Here is a 26,155-nt window from a genome sequence, read left to right on the forward strand (position 1 = left end):
TCTATTTTGATGATTTAATTCTTTCATATCCAGAAAGATTAATTGTTTTAAATATAATTTAACATAGAAAATTTAATCTAGGTTTGCTTATGAAATCTGTGGTCAAACTACCTATTCTACTTGCATTCCTATATCTTGATAGTTGGTTTAATAAGAAAAAATCATAGAACTATAACAATTAGAGCTGAAACGGGCTCTAGAGATTGCTAGTCTTCCTACCAGGAATCCTTTTCTTTTTACTTCTGAACTCTACTTGCTATGTAGTACGTCTTCCATTAAAAAAAATGTTCATAGATAACCATTAACGAAATTTACTCAATAAGGGACTAGTATACACAGACTTGGTATATTTTCAGTCAAAAGTTAATAAATTTGATGTTGTAGTCTCTTTATAGAGAAATACACAATTTCTATTATTTCTATTATTATCTTTTGAAAAATGAAAATAACTTACAAATACTTTTTTCTGATCTAGCAATCCAAGGATCAGGATACCTTTGGTTGAGAATGATCCATCTAGTCCAATTTCCTAATTTCTCATATAAGGTATGTGAATAAAGCAACTTTCTAAGCATAAATAATTGAACTCAAATGAAACACAACCTCAAGTGGACTATTTCCACCAGTGATAAAAATAAGAAATGCTTCACACTATAGACATTATAATTCTCTTTAAATCTTTTTTTATTTAGAGATTTTTCTGGTAAGGAGATATACCATAGGAAAGCAATTTCACTGGCAGTGAGGTATGTATATACTCTACCAAAATACTCCTTATTTTAACTGTTTTTAACTTTATTTACATACGAAGAAAAGTATCAATGCATATCCTTGTTTCAACTATAGCATTAGCCATACTACATGAAATAAAATGAAATGGTGCTTGCATACAAAAACTGTTATTTGTAAAGGAATCTGATTTCAGATTAAAAGAAGTAATTTGTTTTTGGAAAGAGTTTAAAAGAAGAATCACAATTCATCATGACCAAGACATCTGCACCATATATTTTCCATTCCTCACAGCACATTTATTTCAGTAATTCTGTTATGTCGGTTCTTAGCATGAGCATAGTGTTACACGATTTTCGTACATATAATCACATCCAAAACAAGTTCTAAAATTTAAATTGTAAACATTCTCATCATATGTAGAAATATTTCAATTGGTGTATTAAGTTTTGCTAACTGATCAAATTTGGAAGAGAATATAAATGAGAAAGCCTATTCTAAATTGTGTAGTGAGCACTGTTTATTAATTACATTTCTACAATTTTAAATAAAGTAAGAGGCAAACCTGTCCTGTAAGCATGTCAAATTTTAGGTAAAACATTAAAAAGAAACAAATCTGTTAACAAAAGGATGTCTTGCAATAAAGAACATTAGATTTTTTAAATCTATTATGATACAAAAATGTAAAGGGTAAATAGCATCTTTGTTGACAAAGTAGGAGGTAGCATGGATGCACCACTTTATTGTCTGAGAAATGCAACTGGAGTAAAGAATATTTCCTTACCACAAATAATTTCCAGGACTATGTACATATTTCTTTTAGAAATACTTGTTTAAACAAATCTCCCTCCACTTTTTAGTATAAAAAAAAACGTTCCATGTGATTTTAAAAAAACACTTACACATCTAGATAGAATAGTACTCTGCCCTATTTGAGTGAACAGTCTCAAAACTATGAAGTACATGATATTTAATGCCCTAAGTTGAGTAAATTTAGTTAGCAGTTCATGGTATTATACAAAACACTAAATACATACAAACAAAATATAATATCTTATTTTTCAATGCAAGTCTTGTGGGGAATAAACAGAACCTTGATTCTGGTAACACTGCAGAAAACATAATTTTCCAGTAAGTCTGTCTTTAAGTATCCATGTGCAACAGTTTATTAATGACTGCTTACATGTACTGATCTTTTATTGAGTGAACACAGTTACCTGACAAAACTTAGTAAACCTTAAAAACACATCTTCCACCCTATATAAAATATATGGACTACTTACTGTTTGAAGTACTCAATTTGCTCTGATGTCACTGTAATTCACTGTTCCCCATTTTCCTGCTTTAGTATTTATAAACGGATAATTTAATGTGGTTTTAAAAAAAAGACAAAGAATTTCAAATTTACATCCAATTCAAACTTGCTATTTAAAAAGTTTCCTTGTTCTATGAAGCTGCTTCTGCCATTAGTAGAGAAAATGAAGTTTCTGTAATGGAGGCAGGCTTTTTAAGTAGTGACGTGACTTCCACCATGCCAGCTCCAGTCCGTGGAAGATTAGCGTTTACAATGTGTCGTTGTAAGTGCTTAATCCAGTCTTCCTGAACAGACAATGGTCCACGAAAGACTAGGCCACAAAACCTACAGAAGAAGTTGATAACAGTTCTCTTAACATGACCAATTCCCTTTATTTAAAACCAATTCACATAACATTCATAAGCATAAGAAACAAATCTTACCATATATTGGAGATAGTAATTGACCAGAGATTCTAAACACATATAAAGTCAAAATGATTTAACACAATATCAAAACTGCCAACTTACATGTTTAACAGCTATACTAACTCCACTAATATTTGTAGAAGTGGGAACATTATTATTAAGTTCAAATTAATTAAAAGACCTTAACACCTACACATCTTAAAACATTTAAAACAACTATAATTCCATATGTACCATTCTTTTCAAAGACCCTTCCCCAATTGAGAATTCTTTAAACTGCATGAGGGTAAGCATGAAGGAGGTGTGAATGAATTTCTATAGCTACACTTAGAAGTATAAGTGGAGAGAAAATGTGTTCCCAATAAGCAGGAACTCAAGACAATTAAAAAAAACACCCAAACTAAATAAAATTAAACTAAACAAAGCAAACAAATAAAACAAAACTTCATTCATCAGTTGTTGAAGTACAGCATATTATGAGCTGAATGAGATTTTATTAAGTCTGTCTCCAAAAGTTCATTTATAACTTGATTGTTGAGAACGCACCTTCTGCCACAAATTAAAAATCCCAAATAAAATAGCTAATATAAGTCAAAGCAAAATCTGAAGAAATTGCGCAGATTTGGCAATACACACATATACCTGCATCGGAGAATGTAAACCTCGTCAGCACCATGAGGTAATGTTAGCATTTTCTTCTTGCTTCCAGATCTTGACCTTGATTTCTTTTGCTTACAATCTAAGGCTAAAAAAGGGAAGAGAAATAAAACATTTCTTGTATATTCCAAAATATACATATACACATATATTTCTAGAGAGGTCAGACCATCTAAATCAAGTTAGAAAAAGTCTGCATTTATTTGTATTCCCTGACGCATGCACTAACTTGCAGCTGGTTCTCTAACAGCAGTAATATTGTCTGCACACTTTCTTCCTACACTGCTTTTCCAAATAATGCTTTACCATACCAAACTAGAACCGAGAAAATAGAACTAAATAACCTGAAATTACTACATTGGTCAATTGTTACAATAATGATCATCTTTTCTCTTATGATCATACATACATTATTTTAACAACTGGTTAAATCTTCCTTATTTCCAGGAAAATTATAATCTTTTCTTTAGATCATTAAATTAAGTTTGCATTTGATTACTACTCCATTAAGTAGGCCTCACATACTTTGAAAATCTAGTAAAGGAACATCAACAATGTAATAAGACCTTCAATGAAGAACCAATTCACTTGGAATTCTATAATAATAAATAGTTCCTAAACTATATACTGGCCGTCGATTTGAAAGGGCAACAAAAGCTCAACTTTCATTTTTTAATTCAACCTGTAATGCATATACAACCATATGTTTTATTTTACTGGAAAATGAATATAAATCCAGATTACCTCAAAGAAGTTTACAAATGAATCAGAAGTTTAATGCTAACTATTCTTTACAGTTTTTTTTCGTTTTACATTTTTTTCTATAGCTTATTTTTAAAATGTGATTAAAAACGGGGGGAAAAAGATTTTTATATTAAAGTGAACCAAGATTTTAGTGATAACTGTTCTTGAAATTTCTCCACTACTTTGCTTTTCCTTCAATCATTTATTCCAAAAAATCTAATTTAATAAAGAAAAAAAGATATTTTTTATAGGTAGGAATAGACAGGACATAACATTTTATTGGTCTTTGAACACAACCACACCATTCCTTTGGTCAAAGGGATGACAGTATTCCAGGGTGCTGCTGGTCAATTAGCAGGAAGAAAACGTAAGAGTTTATCTCTAGGGGTTCAAAGGGGAGGGAAGTAAATGTAACAGAAGAGTTACCCAAATTGGCTTTTCTTCTGATAACCTGTCATGTGAAATCTCCTGGAAAAGTTGTAGGTAAGAGAGAATAGGAACTGGCTATTCAATGATTCTGTGAAATGAAGTTGCTCAAAGTCCAGATTCCAAAAGAACAGATGCTCCTATTACAAAACCAGTAAACATAGTTCCTTATCATAGACAAGTGACAATGCTAACGGAAACGTCACATAGAAAACTAAAAACCATGAGAAGCCTAAATCTCATTCACGCTCCTGGTCTCCACTTGCTGCCATCTTCCTCTTCAAAAATAAAATCTAAGGCCCATGGTCTTTCTCTGCTCATCTGCAGAAAAAGCATCTAATAAGTAAAGAACTACAGGAAGTCAAGTTAAGTATTAAAGAATGGCTAATTCCAAGCTAAACAACCAAAATTTGGAATAGAAAAATCTTCTAAGGTTCTCATTAGTTATGTCAGTCAAGAGCCTGGTACATAGCAGGAACTCAACAAATACTTCTGGAGTAAAAAATAAAGGAAAACCCAGTAATTTAACCTTTCACATTTAGGCAGCATATGAATGGAAATTTGTTCTACCTCTATGTAATATAGATAACATTCCTGTAGAACACTTCAGCATCATTTGTTTAAATTAATATGTTGCTAGCAGTCACACAAATTCTTCACTGATCAGTCTAGCTTATGTGTAGAATCTAGGTTCTTCACAATCAGTAGGAAGAGTGAGGTATCACGTACTTTGTAACCAGCACCTTCTTTTTCCTAGTTACTTTCGTGAGCAATTTAAATTTAAGTGGATTTTAAAGCAATTCATACAGTAAAAGTAAAGAGTTTAGGGAACTCAAAAAGTGCTACTAGATGTCAGCTACTCTTCCCCTATCTGTAGTATGAACCACACATAATCCCTCTCTCTGTTATGGGGAAGAGCAAGCATTTGGTATATCATGAGATTACAGGCAGAATCTTACTTTGATGAAATTGCTAGTTGTCAAAATTGCTATACTATATTCAAATTTCTTTAAAAATGTAAATAAATTATTGTACAATACTAATACAATTCATTATAACAATCATTTAAAAATTTTTTCACAGAATGCTAATGTTCGGTGTGCAAAGCAAATTGAGGGAGAAGGGAGGAAGGTGGTGGGGTATGGAAAAGAATGTTTTATCAGTTACAAAGCATTTAAGTTACAATCAGATGCTGCAATACTTTAAAAATGTGGAACTGGACATTTACTATCACATGCAGAAACGTTTTGTACTTTAATAGAGAAAAAATAATTCTTCTGACTTTTGATGTTATATGGACTCTAGAAACTGAAGTTTAGGCTATTTTATGAATGATCAGATCTAAATTTTAAATAAGAATGCATGGTTTCTGTATTAATTAATATTTGAAGGTATTGCAACTTTGGAAAGTAGGACAACTCTGCCAGCATATGATTGAGAATCTCCAGTATCCAAGGTTCCAAGTAAGTTTAGAGAACCACACACATTGGGAATCCTGGAAAACTTCTCCATAAAGTAAGTACTGGAAAAACCTGAGACCTCTAGTAATCATATCTAAATGCCTCAGTGTCTTAATATCTCCATGATCACTTTTAAATTTCTTATCCCCCGAAATGTCACATATGTATTTTAAAACGTAAAACATGAATACATCCTACAAGAAGTTTTTTCTAATACCAAAATTCAACTTTCACCCCTGCAATATTGCCCAAATAGTCTAGAAATAGCTGTAAAAAAAAATGAGCATTTAATATATTATTAATATGCACAAAAAGGGGACATCTATATAGGATTGTCTACACAAAAAAGGTAATTTACACAAAATGTTCCACTAAGTGAAAAATATGATGTACAATCACATCTATTACACAAATGTTTTAATTTAACAGATTTTATTATATCTAGAGGGAAAAGCAGTTTTATTCTGGACTGTACCAGGAGTCACTAGAACATTAAAAACAGAACATTACTAACACATTCAGTTTAGTATAATGGGGCTTATCAATATTTGTGATAAATAATCACAAGTTTAACAAAGCTGTTTATATTAATAATCTGCCAAATAGATAACTAAATATAACATCTTTCTTTGTGATAGAATTTTATTTGCACTTATTTGTTAATGTCAAAAAACAAAACAAATGCACACCTTTTTTCTCTTCCAAACTATTTTAAATCTAACATTGTTTCTATACTTGAAATTTTAAAACATACTAGATTTATTTTATAAATTGTTAGTTTTCTTCTCCTTGACTATAACTGCTTCTTTAGAAAGGAACAAACCCAGTCACTCAAACCTTCCTACTCAGGGTGGCAGAAAATGTTTAAGTGATAGTATTCACCAGAAGACTGTAAAAAAAAGTTTGCAGTTATCTAATTTATAAAGGATCTGAACTGCTACTGGGAATATTGTTATTCTACTTGCAAGAAGAATGAATTGAGCTGTAAGGTCATACAGAAAAAGTTTTAGAATATACCCTCCAGTCAAACAGTTGTTTTGCTCAAATAGGAATGAGAGAGAAATACATTGATAAGCCCTCAAAAAGAATACCACACGCTAATCTATGAATACAACAATAACGACATATACATGTCTAAAGCACTAAACCAGATCAGTGAAAAAGCAAATCAGTAAATACAACAGACACAAATTCAAGTCTGTTTTCTGAGACATTATGTAATTTTATATATAGAAGTAAAAGGATTTACTTTGGGCTCTAACATTATTAAATAAATCCTTTTGCCCTTTCCACCTCTCTGCCCATTATATACAGTAATTACTTCAATGAATTTCATTTTCTTTTTAATTCACTACACAATTGACTTCAAAGAATAAGAATTTATTTCTTAAAAACACCTGAAGCTTCTGTTGTAAAGAAGCACATCATAACTAAATTAACATTCACCACTAAAATATTTTTATTTGCAACCATTGTCCTCTTCCCATTTAGTTAAAAGCCCTGTTTCATCTGTTTCCTTTCTAACTGGTTGTTGACATCTCCGGGGTAAAGCAAAACTTAATATAATGGCCAGATTATATATATCTAAAATAAGAGGCACGATATAGCCCTACCAGGGGGAAGAAAATTTCTTTTCTACCTAGTTGGCCTGTATAATGTGAGTAGGCAAGAGTAGCTATGAACTCTTTCAGGAAGACAGAAGGGATAAAAATGACATAAATAGGTAAGCCATCATTCCACCACCATTAACAAGCTGGTGGTGAAGGTGGTAGTGGCAGTGGTGAAGTGAGAAGAGGATGCATATGTTCCGAGGGGTACACAAGTGTGAGATGAATAAATAAACTCAATTCTAGTTGCTGCCATTAATCCTTCAAGGTTCATAAGCCCCAAGCATACAAAAGACTGCAAATAGCATTTTCTTTCCCTCAGCCCCAACTGAAAAAGAAGCATGGCTTTATTGGGGGGAGAAGAAACACGTTAGCTTGTACAAAATAGGGATGGGGGAAGGGGAAGCCATCTGTTGAGAAGCCAAATTCTTATTTCTTCAGTGTACACTTTTCTTTTTGCATAAAGTGCCTACAAGACAGACTTCATGGGTGCACATGCACTTGAATGGGGTCCCACACTTGGTTTAATGCTCTGCTGTCACAGTCTTGAAATTGTTAGTAATTTTTGAACATGCTCTACATTTTCATTTTGCACTGAGCCCTGCAAACTACATAGCCAGTTCTGGGTCCTCAGTACCTACCACCCTAAATGAAAAGGTAGCCCCCAGTTCCACCTCTTAATCTCTTGGCCCATAAAAAAAATAGCTATTAAGAGAAAAACTGTTAAATCCTACTCTCTGCAGACCATTAAAATTGGAAAAGACTTTCCCACTCCCAATACCAATTCTTTTGTTCCTAGTTACACACTGCCATAATCAAACCAGTCATTATTCCCAAAACATACATATAAAGCAGTTCAAGTGGTTTATTGTTATGAAAAGCAACGTTCCCTTTCCAATCAGAATTAAGCATACAGACAGATACACTATTAACAACCTCAAAAGTATACTTTCACCATCATTTTCCCTTGATATTTGCACTCTAAACCTGGATATTTTTTTCAGGACCCTAAATTTCTTCCATCAATTTTTAGTTTCCATTCTCAATAACTAAAACACAATAACTAACCCAGAATCACAGAGCAATCACGACAAAGTTAATTAGATCCTGCACGACATAACATTTTACCTGGAAGAGGATGAAATGCAAAAAAACTGAAAAAGCAGATTTCTTTTGTTTTAAGTATGAGGTTTGTGGCTTAACAACATTAGTTTATAAGAGACAGGTAGCTTGAGTTTGCCTTATAAAGTAGGAGGTTGTATTAAGGGTAGCAATAGCCTTACATGCTTGGTTCAGAGAAAGAGTTAAAGCAAATGAAGGTAGCTTTTTAAATTTGGGTCTACTTGGGAGAAGAAATAGTACATTCAATTTGTAGAAGCCTCTGCTATTTCAAAGTAGAGATGATTAGTAAAAGAGTAGTTTGAGCCAAGTATTTTCAAGATGTGAAGGGAAAAGCTAAACATAAATATGATACCTTATTCACACATTTTTATAAACAGAAATTGGAGGCAGTTAGTTTTTCCAGCTTGCCAAAAGCTAAAAGCTAACAACACCCTAGCTACAAGTTGCTTACTGGTCAGTTAAGAGTTAACAGGATAGCAAATGTATTATTTCTCTGTGGTAACAGGTAAAAAAACCCCAATTTCTCCTTAAGGACTTGCATGCTGTTTTATTAAGCAAAATAGGCACTTATCAGTATCAACCACTTTTCCAAGACACATCTAAAATTGGAATAAACATTAAAATACATAATGACAAATCTGCTTTATGTCACTTTTGTTTAGAATTATCTGAATATAATCACACTCCCTGCCCTCTAAAAGTCTCAGTATTTCCAAAACATTTCATATTTAGCAAGAGTAATTGAATAATTGTTCCTGATTACAAAATTAGTTAAGAAAGGGAACCACCTTACTTTAAAATTTACATTAAATTATCTGTAATATAATCATGTTCAACTTTAAATTAGATGGGGTTCACAATAATTATAATAGTAAATCTAAATGTCACAAATTCATGATCCCAATAGATCTGATTTGGTGCCACAATTAAATATATATTGTAAACACTGGGTAGCAAGAATTAACCTTATTCCTCAAAATCCAGACACAACACAGAAATAGAACATCCTACTCTTCCTCTTAGATAAATGAGGGACCACCAGTCTCCAACAAGCCATCCTCTTGCCATAACCTCCAAAAGAGAAAGTCTATGTAGTATTTTATTACTTCCATAAAGTTACTTAAAACAGATTACCTACATTTTCGCTCTGGCCAGGAACATGCCTTGTTACAATAAGGTCTAACTATATCTTAATCCAGATTATAAACAGCATTCAAAAAATGTTAGACTAGAAATCACAGCAAACACAACACTACAACTAAGGATATAAATATATTAGACACGTTAAAAAAATCCAAACATATGAAAATCCAATTAAGTCAATTGTTTAAAAAATCAAAACAAGATACAAAAAGCAAGACTCAGAAAACTACTAAGTAATAGAACCCCAAGAATGCGCGAGGACTAGTTAAGATTTTTTTGAAAAACAAGCTGTTGGCCAAAAAAGATTATCAACCAAACAGAATTCCTAAATTTTATAACCAATAACCAGCAAAAGCAGGCATCATTAAATGTAAATATTTTATGCTACAATGGTCCTCTTAGGCTCCATTCTCCAAAAACAAACTTACTGATTCAATAAGTGTGGTTATTTGCTTTCTTATAGTGGATAGCTGGATGATAAGGTGCTGGTAGATAAATGACAGCCAGAGAAGTAATGAGGCCTACCCTTCTCTTACCAGATACCATGGTAGCAGATTCATTAACTATACTGGTATAACCATTCTCAGTGACAAGATTTAAAACCTTGAGCCGTTTCTGTCTTTTTCCTCTTATTCTTCTACCTCTAACTAATCTGCAAATTCTTACTTTACTTTCATAATACTATCCGTACATCTGCTCTATTGTCATTGTCCTGGTTCAGGGCTCCTAAAATGATCTTACCTACTACAATCTTTCCACCTCCCCACCAAATCTGTTAACTTTTCTTTAAAAGGCAGTTTTAAAAACTTTACTCAAATTCTTTAAAAAAACATCCTTCCTGGCTCCTCACTACGAAATTAATTTCAACATAACAAATTAGCACTCTAGCATTCTATGTCCTTACCTATCCACCTCTATTCCCTATCTCCTATTTCTTACTATTTTCAATGAACTTCCCACATTGTCCCAGGTTGCTTCCTCCAAGTATACTCCTTCCCCACTCCTGACCCCCATTTCCATTTCAATTAGCTTTCCTTCAGGGTCCAAATCAGATGTTACTTCCAAAAGCTTTGCTGAGTCCTGGTCTAGCAGAAAGTATCTTCTTCCTCTGAAATTCCACAATACTTCATGCACATCTCTCCAATGGCACTTAAAATTCATCTTGTATTAGTTATATATATATATATATATATATGTGCTTCCACTATATTGTAAGATCTGATTTATCTCTAGTATTTAGCATAATGCATAAACCACAGTAGGAGCTGAAAAAAATGCTTGTTGAATTAGTGAATAAATCAGCCAATCACTTTTTCAGTACTGTGGGCAAATAGCCCAATTCTTGATGGCATGACAAAACAATCAGTATCCAAATGATTAAATTATATTCAGTCTACTGTTTAACAAGGCAGAAATGAGACCAACATTTTAGAAATATTACCATCAAAATGGTCAGGATAAAATCAAGGTTGACAATCGTCTTCGATTACCTGGAAAATTTACTCAACTGGAACTTTCATTACTTTGCTAATCCTGAATAAATGATTTATTACTGTACAGATAAATATATACAGATATACACTTTTAATGAAGAACAGTACTACAGAGATAAGTTATAGCCAAGAAAACAGAGAAATCCATCTTTCATTGTATCAGGGCTATCTTTTTAAGATACAAGTTTGACCATATCATTCCCTTATTTTAAAAATCCTTCAATGACTTCCTAAATTTTTAGCAAGCATTCAAAGCATTAAACCCATCTTTCTAACATTACCATCTTCCCAAACATCTATAACTGAATCTCCCAGCACCTCTTGAACTCTAAATTTCAACCCTTTGTGCCCACACTATGTTCTTTTCTCTACCTGGAATGTCTACATCATCTCTTCTTCCTAAAACTACTCATCCTTCAAGTTCATGGTCTAGATGAAACGTTCTAAAGCTTTCCGTAACAGTACACTTATCCTTATCCCACTGCATCATGATTATGTTTATGCAGCTGCAGTGCAGGGTCTTTCTAGCCTCAGAGCTAGCACAGTCCAGGCACAATAGAATAACTAAAACTTTCATTGAATGAATGAAAATTTCCTTTGACTACTGGTTTCATTTTTCTCTGTCATTTTAAACATAATGAGAAACATACCAGTATGAACTATTTTTATCTTTTTTCTTCCTTTTTGAGGTTCTATTTACCAATGAGACAAACAGTAAAGGCAGCAGGACAAAAGGAACCAACTTACTTCCCAGCTCCCCTTGAAAGGAGGCCTAGACTAAAATAAACACCTCGAACTCCTTCAGCACTTAGAACAAATACACCACTTATTTGTATACTATCTTGCACAGTTCTCTAATTTTGATAGTTTTGTATGTGTTACCAATAATGCTTTCCTAAGTTCTTTGGTGACAGGCACATGTCTCATACTTCTCATGTATCCCCCATACAGCCAAGTCTGGAGGAATTATCAAGGTATTTGCTTTAACTAGCTAGTTTTCTCCATTAGAGTTTAATTATAATAATAAGATAATTTTCTACTTGTATTCTTTCAGGCTGAATGAATCACTACAAAAGCATACAATTTCTTGAAGATGCAATGTTATAATACATTTAAAAAGACACTGCAGAGACACTCATGAAAGAACAAGTATTAATGCACCTTCAGAAGCTTTCGCAATACTATTCTTTTCCTCTTTCCATCACAGAGGAAAGTGTTCCTATAGCACTTTCCACAATGTAAGAAAAACTTTTCTGGTGGCTTATATATCTACTCAACACACGGCACTGTGTTATATGTTCATTAGTTATTATTGTTACAGGCCTCTACTGCCAATTACATCATTATAGCTTAAAACAGGCAAAAGATCTGTTAAGTAATATGCAGTGGATAGTGTGAAAAATCAAACACTGACTTTCCTAAAAAAGAATATAGATATGTTGCACTAGTGGTATTGACTGAAAGGGTGTAGTACCAATTCTTAAGCTATTTTTTTCTCATGGGAAAAGTCATTTTTTAATTGTGATGGTGAGTCTGTTGTAGAATAGCAACAATCATGCTTTACTTCTAGAATGCTATCATGAAAGTGTTCTGAAAAATAACGAAATGAAGACCTTCCCTAAATACATTTGCACATAAAATATTTTTCTTGTATTATTTTAAATAACTAGAAATTTCCAATTTACTTTAATTACCGAAGATCAACATTTGATTAAAAAACACTATCTACAGATAAACATTTGAAAACAATGAGTAAAGAAAACTCATTTGCTGCCACACAAGTATTATGATTTCCAAAATATAACTATTGTCAATTCCAGTCAGTACCAGTCCCTAAGAGGGAGAGTCACTTAAGGAGAGTGTCTGCAATCTGTGGGTAGTAACTTCTTACAGGGTGGTAAATCAGTTTACTGGGTCACGACCAGCATTAATTTTTAATGAAAAAGAATAAAATAAAAAACATCAGAGTGCATCACACTCAATTTAGGTGAGTGAATGAGTGAACAAGTGAGCATGTCTAAGAATGCGAGTTTGCATATGGGGGTCAAGATATAAAACAGAGTTCCAATCAAAATGTTGAACACCAATGTTATTTTTTCTTCTTTTCAAGAGATAACAGATTGCTACGTATCACAGGGAAGCATTGTGCAAAACACACATTCATCTTACTGATGTATTTCCTTTTACAACATTCTCTACCCAGACTTTAATTATTTCCATTTCTTCAACTGTTGAAATTCATTCTTTGACCTCAGAATATTGTTTTTTGGTTCCTGGTTGCAGATTAAGTTAATAGACTACACTTTGCCTTACATAATTTTAAATATTTTAGAAATTTTAATAGCAGAGTAACCATATAATTTATCGTCCAATCTAGGACACTTCTGAAAGAGACACTACTACTTGGTTGGGACAACAGGGTTAAACCAGTCTGCATGGTCACTTCATTAACTAACTTAGTACTACTGTGTTCTTAATATTGCCAGTATAAAAAAGACATCATTTAATTAAAATATTATTAAAGCATTTAATATGAACTATGTGATTCTGATTTTTAATGAAAATTACATAATGTTTTTATTAGACTGCATAAAGAATTAACCAGGAAAAAATGGGTATAAACATATAAAACATTAATCTAAAGAGAACAAAACCTGAAAAAGAAGTCTACCAATAGTGCAGTCTATATTAATTGGAATAAATTCCTGAATAAGAAGTATGCCTTGAATTTACAATATAGGACATAAAGTAAACCCTTCCGCACTAGTCTCTTTAGATAAAAATCCATTAAAAAAAAAGTAAAACATCTTTGTAAATGATTATCCACAAGTGAAGGCACATGGAAATTATTAAACAATTTATTTGAACTTGCCCAACAGATGATAAACTGGGTCAGTTCTGGGCAAAATTTTAATCTGTGAAGTTTATTCTTTTTTGACAATTTAACTTTGTCCCAAGTATGGCTACCTCTTCCATGTCATTATTCCAAAGTTTTCCTACTTCATCATTTCCTTTTACTAAAATTAGGAAGAATTTTTTATTTTAATTTACATTTGTGACCATATAAATTAGTTTTGATATTAACAGTTCTGGCATTTTAGGAACTTCTAACTCAAAAAAAAAAAAAAAAAGATTTCTTAGGACTCCTGATTCCCAGTTCTGTGTTCCTTCTACTTTGTTTTTATTTTGGCATCTCCCTTTCTTGGTTTTCCACCAGAGGAAGGGTCCCTGGATGATAACTTCTAAGGGATACGCAAAGCCTATATATAGAAAAATTCTTATCTGTGGATGAGTAAGTGCATGTTTTTGGGACAGAGCCTATAGCAATGACCCAAAAAAGATTAAGAACCATCATGTTTGAACTTTTGAGTCATCAGTAAATAACTATTTGGGGAAGCAGGGGGGCATCCTTTTCAGTCTATTCAGGCTAACAAAAAAATCTCTCCCCTTCGAAAGGCCACCAGTTCCCACAGAAAAGGCCTGGAGCTGGTGGCTTATAAGAAGACTTAGAAGTTATTCTATCACAGGTCACTAGGCAGGCCTTCAGCATTTAGTCTAGGGATATCTAAGTTTTTTCTTCAAGATTAGGTAGTCCACATAACTAAAAATCTACATGAATGAGGACTGCCTGAACTGGGAACACAGAAACTAGACATTCTTCTGGCGGCTTTAGTCCTACCTCTTTTCCCTTACATTGTTCCACTTTTGTGATACATTTGGACTAAGGTAAGGTCTTTTAAAAATGATTTTGCATTTTATTCATCAAAATAGCATCTACATGTTCTTGAAAAATAATGCTTATTACTCATATGAATTGTTGAAGCCCTTATAATAACCCAGTGGAACCCTCCAGGACAGAGGTTGGGACCACTGCTTTATACCAGTGAAACTGATATGGGAGAAGAGAAGAGGCATGTAGAGTTTCTAAATATAACATAAAATTCTCATTTGGAAAACAAAAAACATTAATAAAGCTGATTAAAAAAAACTTCCTAGTTGGCATGAAAAAGCAGCAAAGACATCTTCTCTGTCATTCCACTGGTCAAGAAGATTTTAAAAAGCAGGGAAAAGTTTCAGCATTTCCAAGAAAAGGTAGCATGAGTTTTTTATTTTTCTTAAACGGGTATGGGCTATGGAAAGCACCACCCTAGACATTCTTCAGCTTTTCATTTCCCTTCCCTTTGCCCTAGAACTATCAAATACACACTTTATATTTTCCTACACTTCCGATATTTTGATCAGTATTTAATGATATTTTAAAAATAATATCTTTTTTCTTATATCCAAATAAATGTATCCCCATTCATCCTATATACTTTTCTCTCTAATAATGAAATTTTTTAAAATAATAAAGTGTTCGTTAGAATGCACCCTAGGTCAATGGAGGGTTACTATCAGCTATTTTAAAACAATTAATCCTATGTTTTGAAGGATTTTCAGATAAGGTAAAAGCCATTTTTTAATGGACTGCAAAATCTGTACCAGAGAGATATACCTCACCGAGCATTTGCATAATCTGCCTGAACTGCCAAAATGGAACACTGTCATCTCTTCCAAGCCTAACCATTTTCTTGGGTCTCTGCTCTAATTAGATTCTTATTTATTCAGTCTTCACCAGAAAGTTCCTCACCTTAAACCCAACTCCATTTTAGGATTTTCAATTGCTTTCATTCTGTATGTTGTAGATAACAGTGATTAAAAACAAAGGTCTAGGGTAAAACAGCCTTGATTTGAATTTCAACTTTGCCATAATTAATAATTACATGAGTTTGGGCAATGTGCTTAAGTTCTCTAAGCCCTAGTTTCCTGTGAAATTGAGAGAATTATAGTACCTACAATGCATATGGTAGTAGTGAAGATGAAATGTTATGCACGTAAGCTGAATAGCATAATGCCTGACACTTATTAAGTTCAGTAAAAGTTAGTGGCTAAGAGAACAATAACGATGATTTTCTGTTCCTGCAGTCTCTTACTATCACTGCCTTCCTGACTCTAATGTCTGCAATCACCTTCCAAGCCTGATGAAGGTAGGAGTAATATCATAAAAACTAAAACCTTACTGTAGGAGGACTAACCCAGTAAAGTAAAACTCACTCTATTCCTCTCCTTTTAATATAAATGGTCAGCAGTCATCCCTGGTCATTTGTATATCAAGTCAAAGGATAAAGCAAAGAAAGACATTAGCATAAATACAAGTGTTTTTTTGGTAGCAAGAACATATTAGATGTGAGCCATAGGAAGACATGAGAAAGAACAAAAAAGTTGGGAAAACAACAATTAGAAGGAAGCAGAAGGCAGTGATCTAAAAGAGCAAGAGAAATAAAAAGACTCGATGGAAAATTTTAGGCAAAAGGATTTATATAGATCTATTTAGAAAAGAGGGTATATTTTAAGATGTGAGAGAAATGGGATTTGCCAAAGCAGGGTATTCTGAAAGGTTACAAACGAAAAGAGCAAGGCATTTTGTAGGGTAAGAAGCAGTATTACATATGAGTAAGCTAATAAAATTTTCAGACTTGCAGTATGAAGAGGTATCTGCAAGGTTGGGCTAACCAACCAAAAATAACACAGAAATGTGCATGTTAACATTTATGGGCGTAGCTGTATTTATTAATCCTAAAAATAGTTTATAGGGACATTAAAAGAAAAAATCTATTCAGTTTCAACATGGGCCATTATTAACTCTTGCCCCTTTAAAGATCTGATCTATAGACTAATGAAAACTCATTAGTTTGCTTAGTTTTCTAATCAAGCTACATATTTGAAATTTCACAATAATTTCCTTTTCTAATAAAGTATATCCCCACGCTGGAATTTTTTTTTTTTTTTTACCAAAGAGAGGTGTCTTACTGGAATCTACTAACAAAAATAAATTTAAAAATGAAAAATAGTATAATTTAAAAATCAACGGGAACAATGTAGACTCAAAAGTTCTACACCTCTACTGAGTTATTTTTTATAAGAGCCAAATGAAAAAGAATAACTTGCTTAAAATTATATCTAACAGTTTACAAGTTGCTGAAATTTAATGTGTATTCAGACTCAATTGCTGCTTACCAAAGAAAGCTATAAATATCATCTGAATTAGCACCAGTCTGGTGAGAAAAAAAGTGTATCAAACAGACTTGCTGTGTTATCTGTTCAAACATACCTGTACCAGTCAAAAGTCCAGCACTCTTCTTTCGTGCATAAGCGCGTAAGTGGTTGGACAGGCTAACAGCACTTGTAAACGTCGTATTGCAATGCACACATGTTCTAAGCTTCACAGGCATACCTATCATTCAAAAGAAAACTATAATCCAGTTCTCACTCCAAAAAGTGAAATTTTCTTAGCTAAAAGCGTGAAGAAAAGTACCACAATAAAGATGGTTTAAAAAACGTTCATTGAATTAGCTTAACTTAAAATAAGGAGGGGGAATTGTTAACTATTATTAGTTTGTAGTTAGTATTTAGAGCCAACCCACGCTCTTTGGAAAAATGGAAGAGGAATGTCTTGCACCTCTGAGCTGCTCTGGATTTAACACCTATTATCACTTTCTTGCAGATTTCTGTGTTACGCAGATCATTTCCCTAAACCTAAAATACAATTCTGTGATTTGAATAGCACAGTTCTGTTGAGAAGTTTCAAAGCTTACAACATAACCAATAAAAAGAATTAGAAAGTCTAGTTGACAAAGTGGTAATTAAAGTGTTTTACCCACAAAACAGTAAAAGGCTCAATACTAAATTAGGCTTTCTGATGAAGGCTGGGAGAAAAGGTGGTAAAACACACCACTGAACAGCTGTTAGACACAACATTTTATTCAGGGCATTTTATGTTCATTACTCTGAATGCGCAATCAATAATGAAAGTTAATGATTTGAAGTTTTTTGCTAAAATCTTTGTGCTGAATAAATGATCAACAAGCTAACATCTTCGTCATCACAGGGAAGTAAACAGGTTGAAACAATAACAAACTCCTAACTTCTGACGCAACCCTCACTCCCCCAACACATTTCACTTGGCTTCTTCAACATTATCGTGATAGCCACAAGTACACCTTCCCTCTGAAGTGTACTACACCTTTGTCAACACAGCTAACGTATCTTCCTTATATTTTATCCTTCTGAAAAACTGACTTGGAAAGACTCTCTTCGTACGAAAAGAAAGAGATTAACCAGAAGCCCATACAAGATAAACTGCTTTTCAGACCACTTACAATACAAGGCAATCTTTCCTTAAATCAAAACCGCATTACGAATGTCGTCTGCCCAAAGTAAACAAATCAAGATTACAGTAATTTTATTCATTATTAATCCATTGATCAAATACTTTTCCTTTAGACACATTCAACTCAGGGCTAAAATTATGAGACCACCGAAGTTAATCTTCAACATTCTCAACCTCCAAAGAAACCTATAAAGACGCATAAAATTATTCTAGTCTAAAAGAGTAAACCAGACTTTACAACACCAAATAAAGGTTGGCTACTTTATCTGCCACATCATTTGCCAATACATACAAAATGTTCCTTTGAAAAGGAAAAACTATTGGTGCATAAGCACTGAGCTAGGTCACCTGTTCTGCTCCATTGGAACACTATTGTAAAATCTAAAACCACAAACAAACGTTTTATACTCACAACAGTTCTCCAAAACCAAACTATCCCACAATACAATGAAGAATTGGAGAGGAAGAAGTTTCTTTGGGTTAATCACAACACACAACAGACACCAATCCATTCAGCTTAACAAGTCTGTTTTGTTTTACCTAAGCAGTAGGAAAACCAACAGCTAAATCTTGAAAATATTATCACTTTGCAGCACTGGCAAAAATAGGACAGAGGCTTGCCTTTTCAGTAATGCTATGCTTTTGAACAACATCAACCTCCCATCCATAGAACCATCCCCCAGCCATAGCAAATTTTATTTTTACAGATCAGCTTTTCGTTTGTTTTTGTTCTCACCTTACATTCTGACCAAGAAATAAGGCAAAGAGAATTCAGACTGATGATCATCAACTGATGATTTATATAGAAATGACAGTATAACCAATCTCTGCTGCAAAAAAAGCAGCTTAAAGATTCTAAAAAAGTATTTTCTACAAATATTCCATTAAAGTAAGCATAATTAAATTGTGTTTAAATTCTACAAGATAGTCATAAATGTCTTCTTACCTGAGTGCATAGTCAAGTCCATTTTTTGTGGGTGATACATCAACGGACTGTCTTCACTTAATGGAAGAACACATTTCTGAACAAATCTCTTTCTTGCAGTTTGATTATGAATCTTTTGAGGAGAAATAGCAGAATTCCTTTCTTCTCCCATCCTTTTATTTTTAAGCAGTTCTATCAGTGTAAGAGACTGATTCTTTTTTCCACTGGGCAGTTCTGGTTTTGTTTCATCATATTCATTTAAGAAATTCAGCCCTTCTTCCTCTGACGCAGATACTGATAAAGCTTCAGTCTTTAGGCCATTACGGTATGCTTCAAGAGGTATAACATTTTGAGATAGAAAGTCATCACTTGATGCAAGTTTTTGAGCTACAAATGGTCTGGGAATAATACGTCGACTGTTCAATGCCTTTAGGATTTTTTCATATTTTTCTTCATTTTGCATCATCTCATTCAGAACACATATTGGAGATTTGTGAGCATCCCATTTGGTCTTTCCAAGTCTTTTCAGGTGGCCTCTAACATGATTTGATAATCCAATTTTAGTATCAAACCAACCACCACAGAGCTGACAAGTATGTTCAGAAGTGGTTTCAGACTTCTCTATAGCTAAAAAAAATTTTTTAAGAGTAATATCAGAATTTTTTGTAAATTGACCATCTTAAAGCCAATTAACTCTGAAATATGAAGTTATGTGATTCTAATAAAGACCAAATTTGAGCAAAACCTTCAAATCCTTTGAATTTGAATATAGACATATTAGCTCAAATTATCTACATGAAAACTTACCTTTTCTAACTCGTTTAACAGGTGTCCCTGTGCCAGTTCTTTTGAAATGTTGCATTTTATCACTTGTAGCTATTTGTTCTGGTGATACAACATGACGGGCTTCATAGCTTAATCCTGCTCTGTGAAGATGTCCCCGGACATGGTTTGACAACCCAACACCTGTTTCAAATGTTGCTGGGCAGTAAGGACACGATTTCTTCTCAAGAGACAAATCAGTCCAATGAAAAACAGAACTATGCTTTGTCAATGAAGTTTCCGCATTTTCTAAATGCTGAGGATCGTGTATCTCATGCAAAAAGTTATTAGTTCCAGCATCTTCATAATATTCAAAATAAAAGCCATCGTTTTGATCATAACTAAGGGTAGCATTTTCCCCAGGCTCTTGGCCTTCTATCTTGCTTTTAAACAGAGGGAATAAGTTTACATGTTCTTGATTAATATCATTATAAGTTTCATCTTCTATAGCCTGTGCAGTATAGTCACCTAGCTCAACATTATCCCAGGAACTTTCATCTTCTGTTTCATAGCTATCTTTCTTTTCAGCAGAATTAAGTTTCTGTAAAACAACAACAGTCATTTTATGCAAGAAATCCGGATAGCTATCCAAATCTTCTCCTCCAACAGTTCTTCCCTTCTTAGATTCCCTAACTACTCTCTTTACAGCTACACGCCTGTGGTCTTTAAAGCTTTCTGGCCTTTTGGTGTCAGAGTTACGAGGGTCTGAAATAAAACTATTGTTGTGAGAATTACTTGATGATGAAAACAGATGTAAAGAATTTAATGAACTACCTTCTTCTTTTTTGAAATGCAGAGGATATGATTCACCTGATTTTTTGATCATCCTGTAGTTTTCATATTTGTGTCTATATAAATAGTTGCTATTTGCCTTGGCATTAGATTTTTCTTTTGCTGCTTGCTGGAAATACTTAGGTTTTTGGTCAATGCTGCTTTTAATCATAACAGTCTTGTGAGGAGAGTTGTTTTGACTGCACACATTTACACCTGACTGGGCAATGCTTTTCCGAGCTTTTTGTATTCTGTGTGGCCGCTTATGGAATTTTGAAAAATTACTTGGTTGTGAGGATGATCCAAATGTTCGCTTTACATCTTGTTTTAAAGCAGAGTTCTTTGGAAATGTGGTTGACTGTTGTTTAACTAATGGTTTAGTGCTATCAATATCTATAGATTCTTCAAGGATGTCACTTTTTCTTTTATCAAGTCCAAGAGGACTACCAAATGAATCAACACATGATGATGAATGCAAGTACTCCACGTGTTTTTTTAAAATACTTCTGGCTGAAGTAGTAAAAGGACACATCTTACATATGTAGGTAGCTGATTTTTTGGATGTTCCTATAACAGAGTCTTTCATGAAAGTCTTTTTTTGCGTTTTTCTCTGGGCTACGTCAGAACTGACAATAGGGCATTTTACCACTGCTCCATGGGCAATGCCTCGATGGCATTCTAGTTCATTTTCTGTCACTGCCATGAAGTTACACTCCTCACAGCAGTAGTACCTTTTATCTTTTTCATGGGTTTTAGCATGCTGCACAAATGTTTTAGGGCAATTGGTACCAAACACACACTGAGGGCACTGTAATCGTGCACTTCTTCCTTCATCCTGAAGTTCTTTCAATTCACGAATTTCCTCCATCAACTTCTGTCTTCTTTCTTGGTGGATAATCATATGCTTTAGAAGTGAGTTACGGTCTCGAAATGTCCGTCCACACTCTCTACAAGCATACGGCCTTGGGACATTAAGATGACGAAAGTGACTATTCCCATCTAAATGATACATCATATGCCTGTGGAGGTGCTTTTTCTCCCTAAAATTCACATTGCACTTTGTACAGGGGTAGAACGATGGCTCTTCGGTGCTGAAAGTAGCAGGTGACTCGGAATCACTTTCTTCACATTTCTTTTTTAAGGTATTTGAAAGAAAAGTGCTAGTATGAACAGGTGAACTGTCTTCTCCACACTTATTTGAGTTATAAATTAGATGTTGAAAAGCATCCACAGATTCCAAGTCTTCATCAGTTGATTCAGGCTTCACTTTTGATAATGCATATTTCTGTGAGTCTATTGCTTGTAGTTCTTCATTCTGTTCCAGAAAGTCTACTTCTAGCATTTTTGACTTATTGGGTATACAATTAGAATCACTAAAGCCATCCTCAGTATAACGAGTTATCTTGCTTACATCCATTTTTCGCTTTCTCTTTTTTTCTAGACCTACTTTAGAGTGAACTGGAGCTTTATCCACTGTGTCTTCATTGGTCATAAGAAACTGAATAAACTCTTTTTGGGGATCCCAGTTTGTATCATTTTCTGACCTAAATTCATCTGTACCTGAGGAAATTCCTGTTAATGTATTGACACAATCATCTTTTACCAATAAATCTTCACTATCCTCACCCACCTCTACTTGATTTATTAAAGTGCTATCTGACTTCATACTACTCCCTACTGAATTCTGAATGTCACAACCAACTGAAGCAGAGGTAGGTAGTTTTTTAATGGAATGAGTTGGATTCTTAGCATGTGCTACATCTGATAACAAAAATAAAACTTGATGTTGACTTGCTTTCTGTGGTGTAGACAGCTGAAGATCAGCTGCTACCTTCAAAGACGAACAAGATTCTGTTGTTGGCTGATCCACAGGCTGTCCAGTGGTTAATGAAACACTGCCTTTATTCATATTGGAAGTCTTAGTTAAAGAGGAGTGTGAAACTGGTCCATTAACAGCAGCTCCTTTAGGCAAGATAAAGTTTTCACTAGAAACAGTAGGAGCACCAGCATGTATAAATAGAGTAGACTGGCCTCCACTTAAGGCTTTTTCAGATTTGTCCTTTGATAGTTCTTCAGGCAGAGTGAACGTATGATTTTTCTGAAATGATGTTTGACAATCTTTTGGTTTATGAACTCCACTCTCTTTGTCTGAGATGAAATTGTTGTCATCTAGGAGTTCTTCTTTAGCACCAGTAATATCGGTGTTTATCTTCAAATCATCCATATTGTTGGCAAGCCCATTTAATACATTTAGTCTAGAAAATGGAAAAAAAAAATTTAGATTTGCATGAAGGAAAAAATACTATTAGAACGTATGGAGAGTTGAAAGTATACATTTTTATTAGCTTAATCCTACTCGTTATATTGAGATTCATTTTAAAAAACTGAAAGACTTTAAAAGTGTCTCAAAGGTGAATTTTTTCTTTGTGCTAGGCAACAACCACCACCCAACACTGCATATATACAAAATGTCTAGGGAACAGCAACATATACACAGACACAAACGATATAAATGAATATGCTACATACTGAAAAAGCAATTTTAAATCTCATATATAAATTGCTAATAAAAAGATTATCTCATTTAAGTAGATTTATTAGAGACAATCACTCCATACGAGAGAACAATGTAAACCGTTAAACATTGCAGAGCAGTAGAAGTTTTGTCACTTAAAAGTTCATTCCTGGAAGAAGGTAACAAAACACCACTCAACAAAGAAATTTACTTGAATGAACATATGTGCTATCAACATCAATGGCTAATGTATGAAAGAGTACTCTTTATTAAAAAAAATTATGATTACTTTGCTCTCAATGTTTCATATTTTCCTAAAATTCTACCAATTTAAAAAATATTGGGGCCAGCCCCATGACCAAGTGGTTAAGTTTGCGCACTCGGCCTTGGCAGCCCAGGGTTTCACCGGTTCCGATCCTGGGCACAGATAAGGCACCACTCATCAGGCCATGCTGAGGCAGTGTCCCACATAGCACAGCCAGAGGGACCTACAACTAGAATACACAACTATGTGCTAGCGGGCTTTGGGGAGGAGGAGATGAAGAAAGGCAAAAAAAAAAAAATTAAACAGGAAAGTTTAGTCACAGGGTTTCATTCATTTCTCATGTAAATTATCATTAGTTCTAAATTAGTAAAGTTAAAATAAAGGAAGTTTTACATGTTGCTTTAAATTTTCATAACCTGGGCCCCCAAATTCTAGGCATTCTCTAAAGGCAGTTATCCCATTTATGATTTGACAGTCTGCAATGACCTAAAAATTTTTACTCTGAAACATCATGAATATATGTTTTAGTTTACTTCATATAAAATATAGATACAACTTTTCTAGGCAATTTTGATAATATATTTAATTATTATGAAAAGACAATAGAATATTTTAAAAGGAAAGGAGACTTCCAAAAGTTTAGGAGACATTCATACCATGGTTATATTACTGCCCCTACTATGAAGAGTTCCTCTGCACCCTGTTCTTATCCTGCTCTTAGAAATGGTTACACTATACAGGAATTGCTTGTCTTCTTGGAAGAATGTAAGCTCTTTGAGGTCAGGGACTGTGACCCGGTCACCTTTGTATCTCTAGAATAGTGCTTGGCATAGGTGTTCAGGCAATATTTGTTGAATAAAGGACTAAAGTGTTGAATGAATAAAAAAACAACTGCAAAATCAAAGCAAAAGTTCCTAAAGCATAAGAACAAAAGTAGTTTTCTTATGAAATTTTGATACACTACTCAAATAATGCAAATTTGATCGTGGTTCTGATTTCTTGACTCAGCAACTGTAGCAAGCTTCAAAATATCCAATAATCCTCAAGTGCAATTTAAAAAACCTGCTATTTAGCAACTCCAGGTATTAACTATTTGAAGTACTGGCATAAAATTCCATATTTCTTTTCCTTTTGTACATAGTAGTAAGTACAGCTTATTCATTCTCCAAGTATTTATTGAGCTCTTACTGTGCCAGGCACAGCTCCAGTACTAGAGATACAGTAGTAAACAAGAGAGACTAGCTTCCTGCTCTGGTGAATAGTATTCTATTTTTTCATAGTATTTTTAATTTGTATAACAAATACTATAACAGTAATACTATTTTAGGACAGCAGGAACTAACAATCTGATATTTAGAAATTAAAAGGTTTTCAATAAAGTTCATTATTTCTAATATCTTTTATGGTACCAATTACATGCTTCGTAAAACATTAAATCTAGTTCAAGAATAAAAAAATTGTTTTTAATTACTTTCTTACTTCACTACTTGGAACAAACACTTACAAAATAACCTTAATCCTTCCACAAGATGTGTTTTTTAATACAACAAACATTACAAATAATTATTACAAATATCTTTTTTGGTACTATTGTTTATACCAGCAATCATTTTTCCACCCCTCATAGGTCTTAGAACTCTGTTTCGAGATCAGCAAACTTTCACAGTAATAAAAATAGACTTCCAATAAGATCATATTCACTGATATCACCCCAAAATGGTGCTAATGCAGCACCCAGCAGGAGTCTCTACAACGCATACACACAAATTAAAAATGGGCAGCACAGAAACATGTGTTAGGAAAAGAGTGTGCAAATGTCAATGAAAAGAAAAGCAAACCCTGATGCTATACTATTACCCATTCCTGACATTTCTCATTAAATCAGTAGAAAAAGTAAAATGCCCAAATAGGAACAATCTCCAAAATCTGAAATGGACAGAATTTTTTAAAAACTAGCCTGAAAGACACTTACTTTCTGTTCCTACTTATTATAATCACAGAGGTAGACAAATATATGCTCAGTCAATTTGAAAGCCTATATTAGCTTTTCTCAACAGGAAGCAACGTTGCTAACGAAGTGGTAAATTCAGTGTTAATGAGTGGCTTCACTGTTACCACCTCAGAGGTAAAACCTTCCATGTTTCATGTTCCACCCATCTGTTCTGGTGTTAGAGGTTCAGAGATGGAACAGACGCTTCCCATTTAAAGCAACTTCATTGGTATCCTCTGAACAGCAGGGTGACAAACTATGAGAATACCATGTCGGCTCGAAGACTGCATCCTCATTACCAGACGGCTTTATAAGAGCCTTCCATAAGTTCACATTCTGAAGTTACCAAACTGTTTTGCACTAAAACATGGAAAGAATATATGTGTATAATAGATCTTTTATCTACAAAACATATGTAGGAAAAAAAAAGAGGTTCAAATTAAATATTGTTAAAAATAAAATGAGGTCTTTAACAAGCAGTTTTCCTTTACACCTACATAATGAAATATGCCTTACTTACCCCCAAATTAAAGATTATCTCTACTTAAACAGAG

At 33.7% G+C, this 26,155-nt stretch overlaps 1 protein-coding gene across 7 annotated transcripts in view; it reads right to left on the reverse strand.

Annotated features, from left to right (window-relative positions):
- Positions 1–660: 660 nt before the first annotated feature.
- ZNF644 (zinc finger protein 644) overlaps positions 661–26,155 on the reverse strand; it is a 118,161-nt gene continuing 92,666 nt past the window's right edge. For 4 of the 7 annotated variants that reach the window (XM_046645562.1, XM_046645565.1, XM_046645564.1 and 1 more), the window contains 4 exons: positions 20,046–23,086; positions 19,260–19,865; positions 3,094–3,196; positions 661–2,368 (listed from right to left, as the gene is read on the reverse strand). In XM_046645562.1, the coding sequence (XP_046501518.1) occupies positions 2,176–2,368; positions 3,094–3,196; positions 19,260–19,865; positions 20,046–23,086 (3,943 nt within the window). In that variant the 3' untranslated portion in view covers positions 661–2,175. The remainder of the gene's footprint in view (positions 2,369–3,093; positions 3,197–19,259; positions 19,866–20,045; positions 23,087–26,155) is intronic. The other 3 variants (XM_046645567.1, XM_046645563.1, XM_046645568.1) reach the window with 1 other exon arrangement.

This window comes from Equus quagga, chromosome 18, assembly GCF_021613505.1.
Source record: "Equus quagga isolate Etosha38 chromosome 18, UCLA_HA_Equagga_1.0, whole genome shotgun sequence".
Classification (NCBI taxonomy): domain Eukaryota; kingdom Metazoa; phylum Chordata; class Mammalia; order Perissodactyla; family Equidae; genus Equus; species Equus quagga.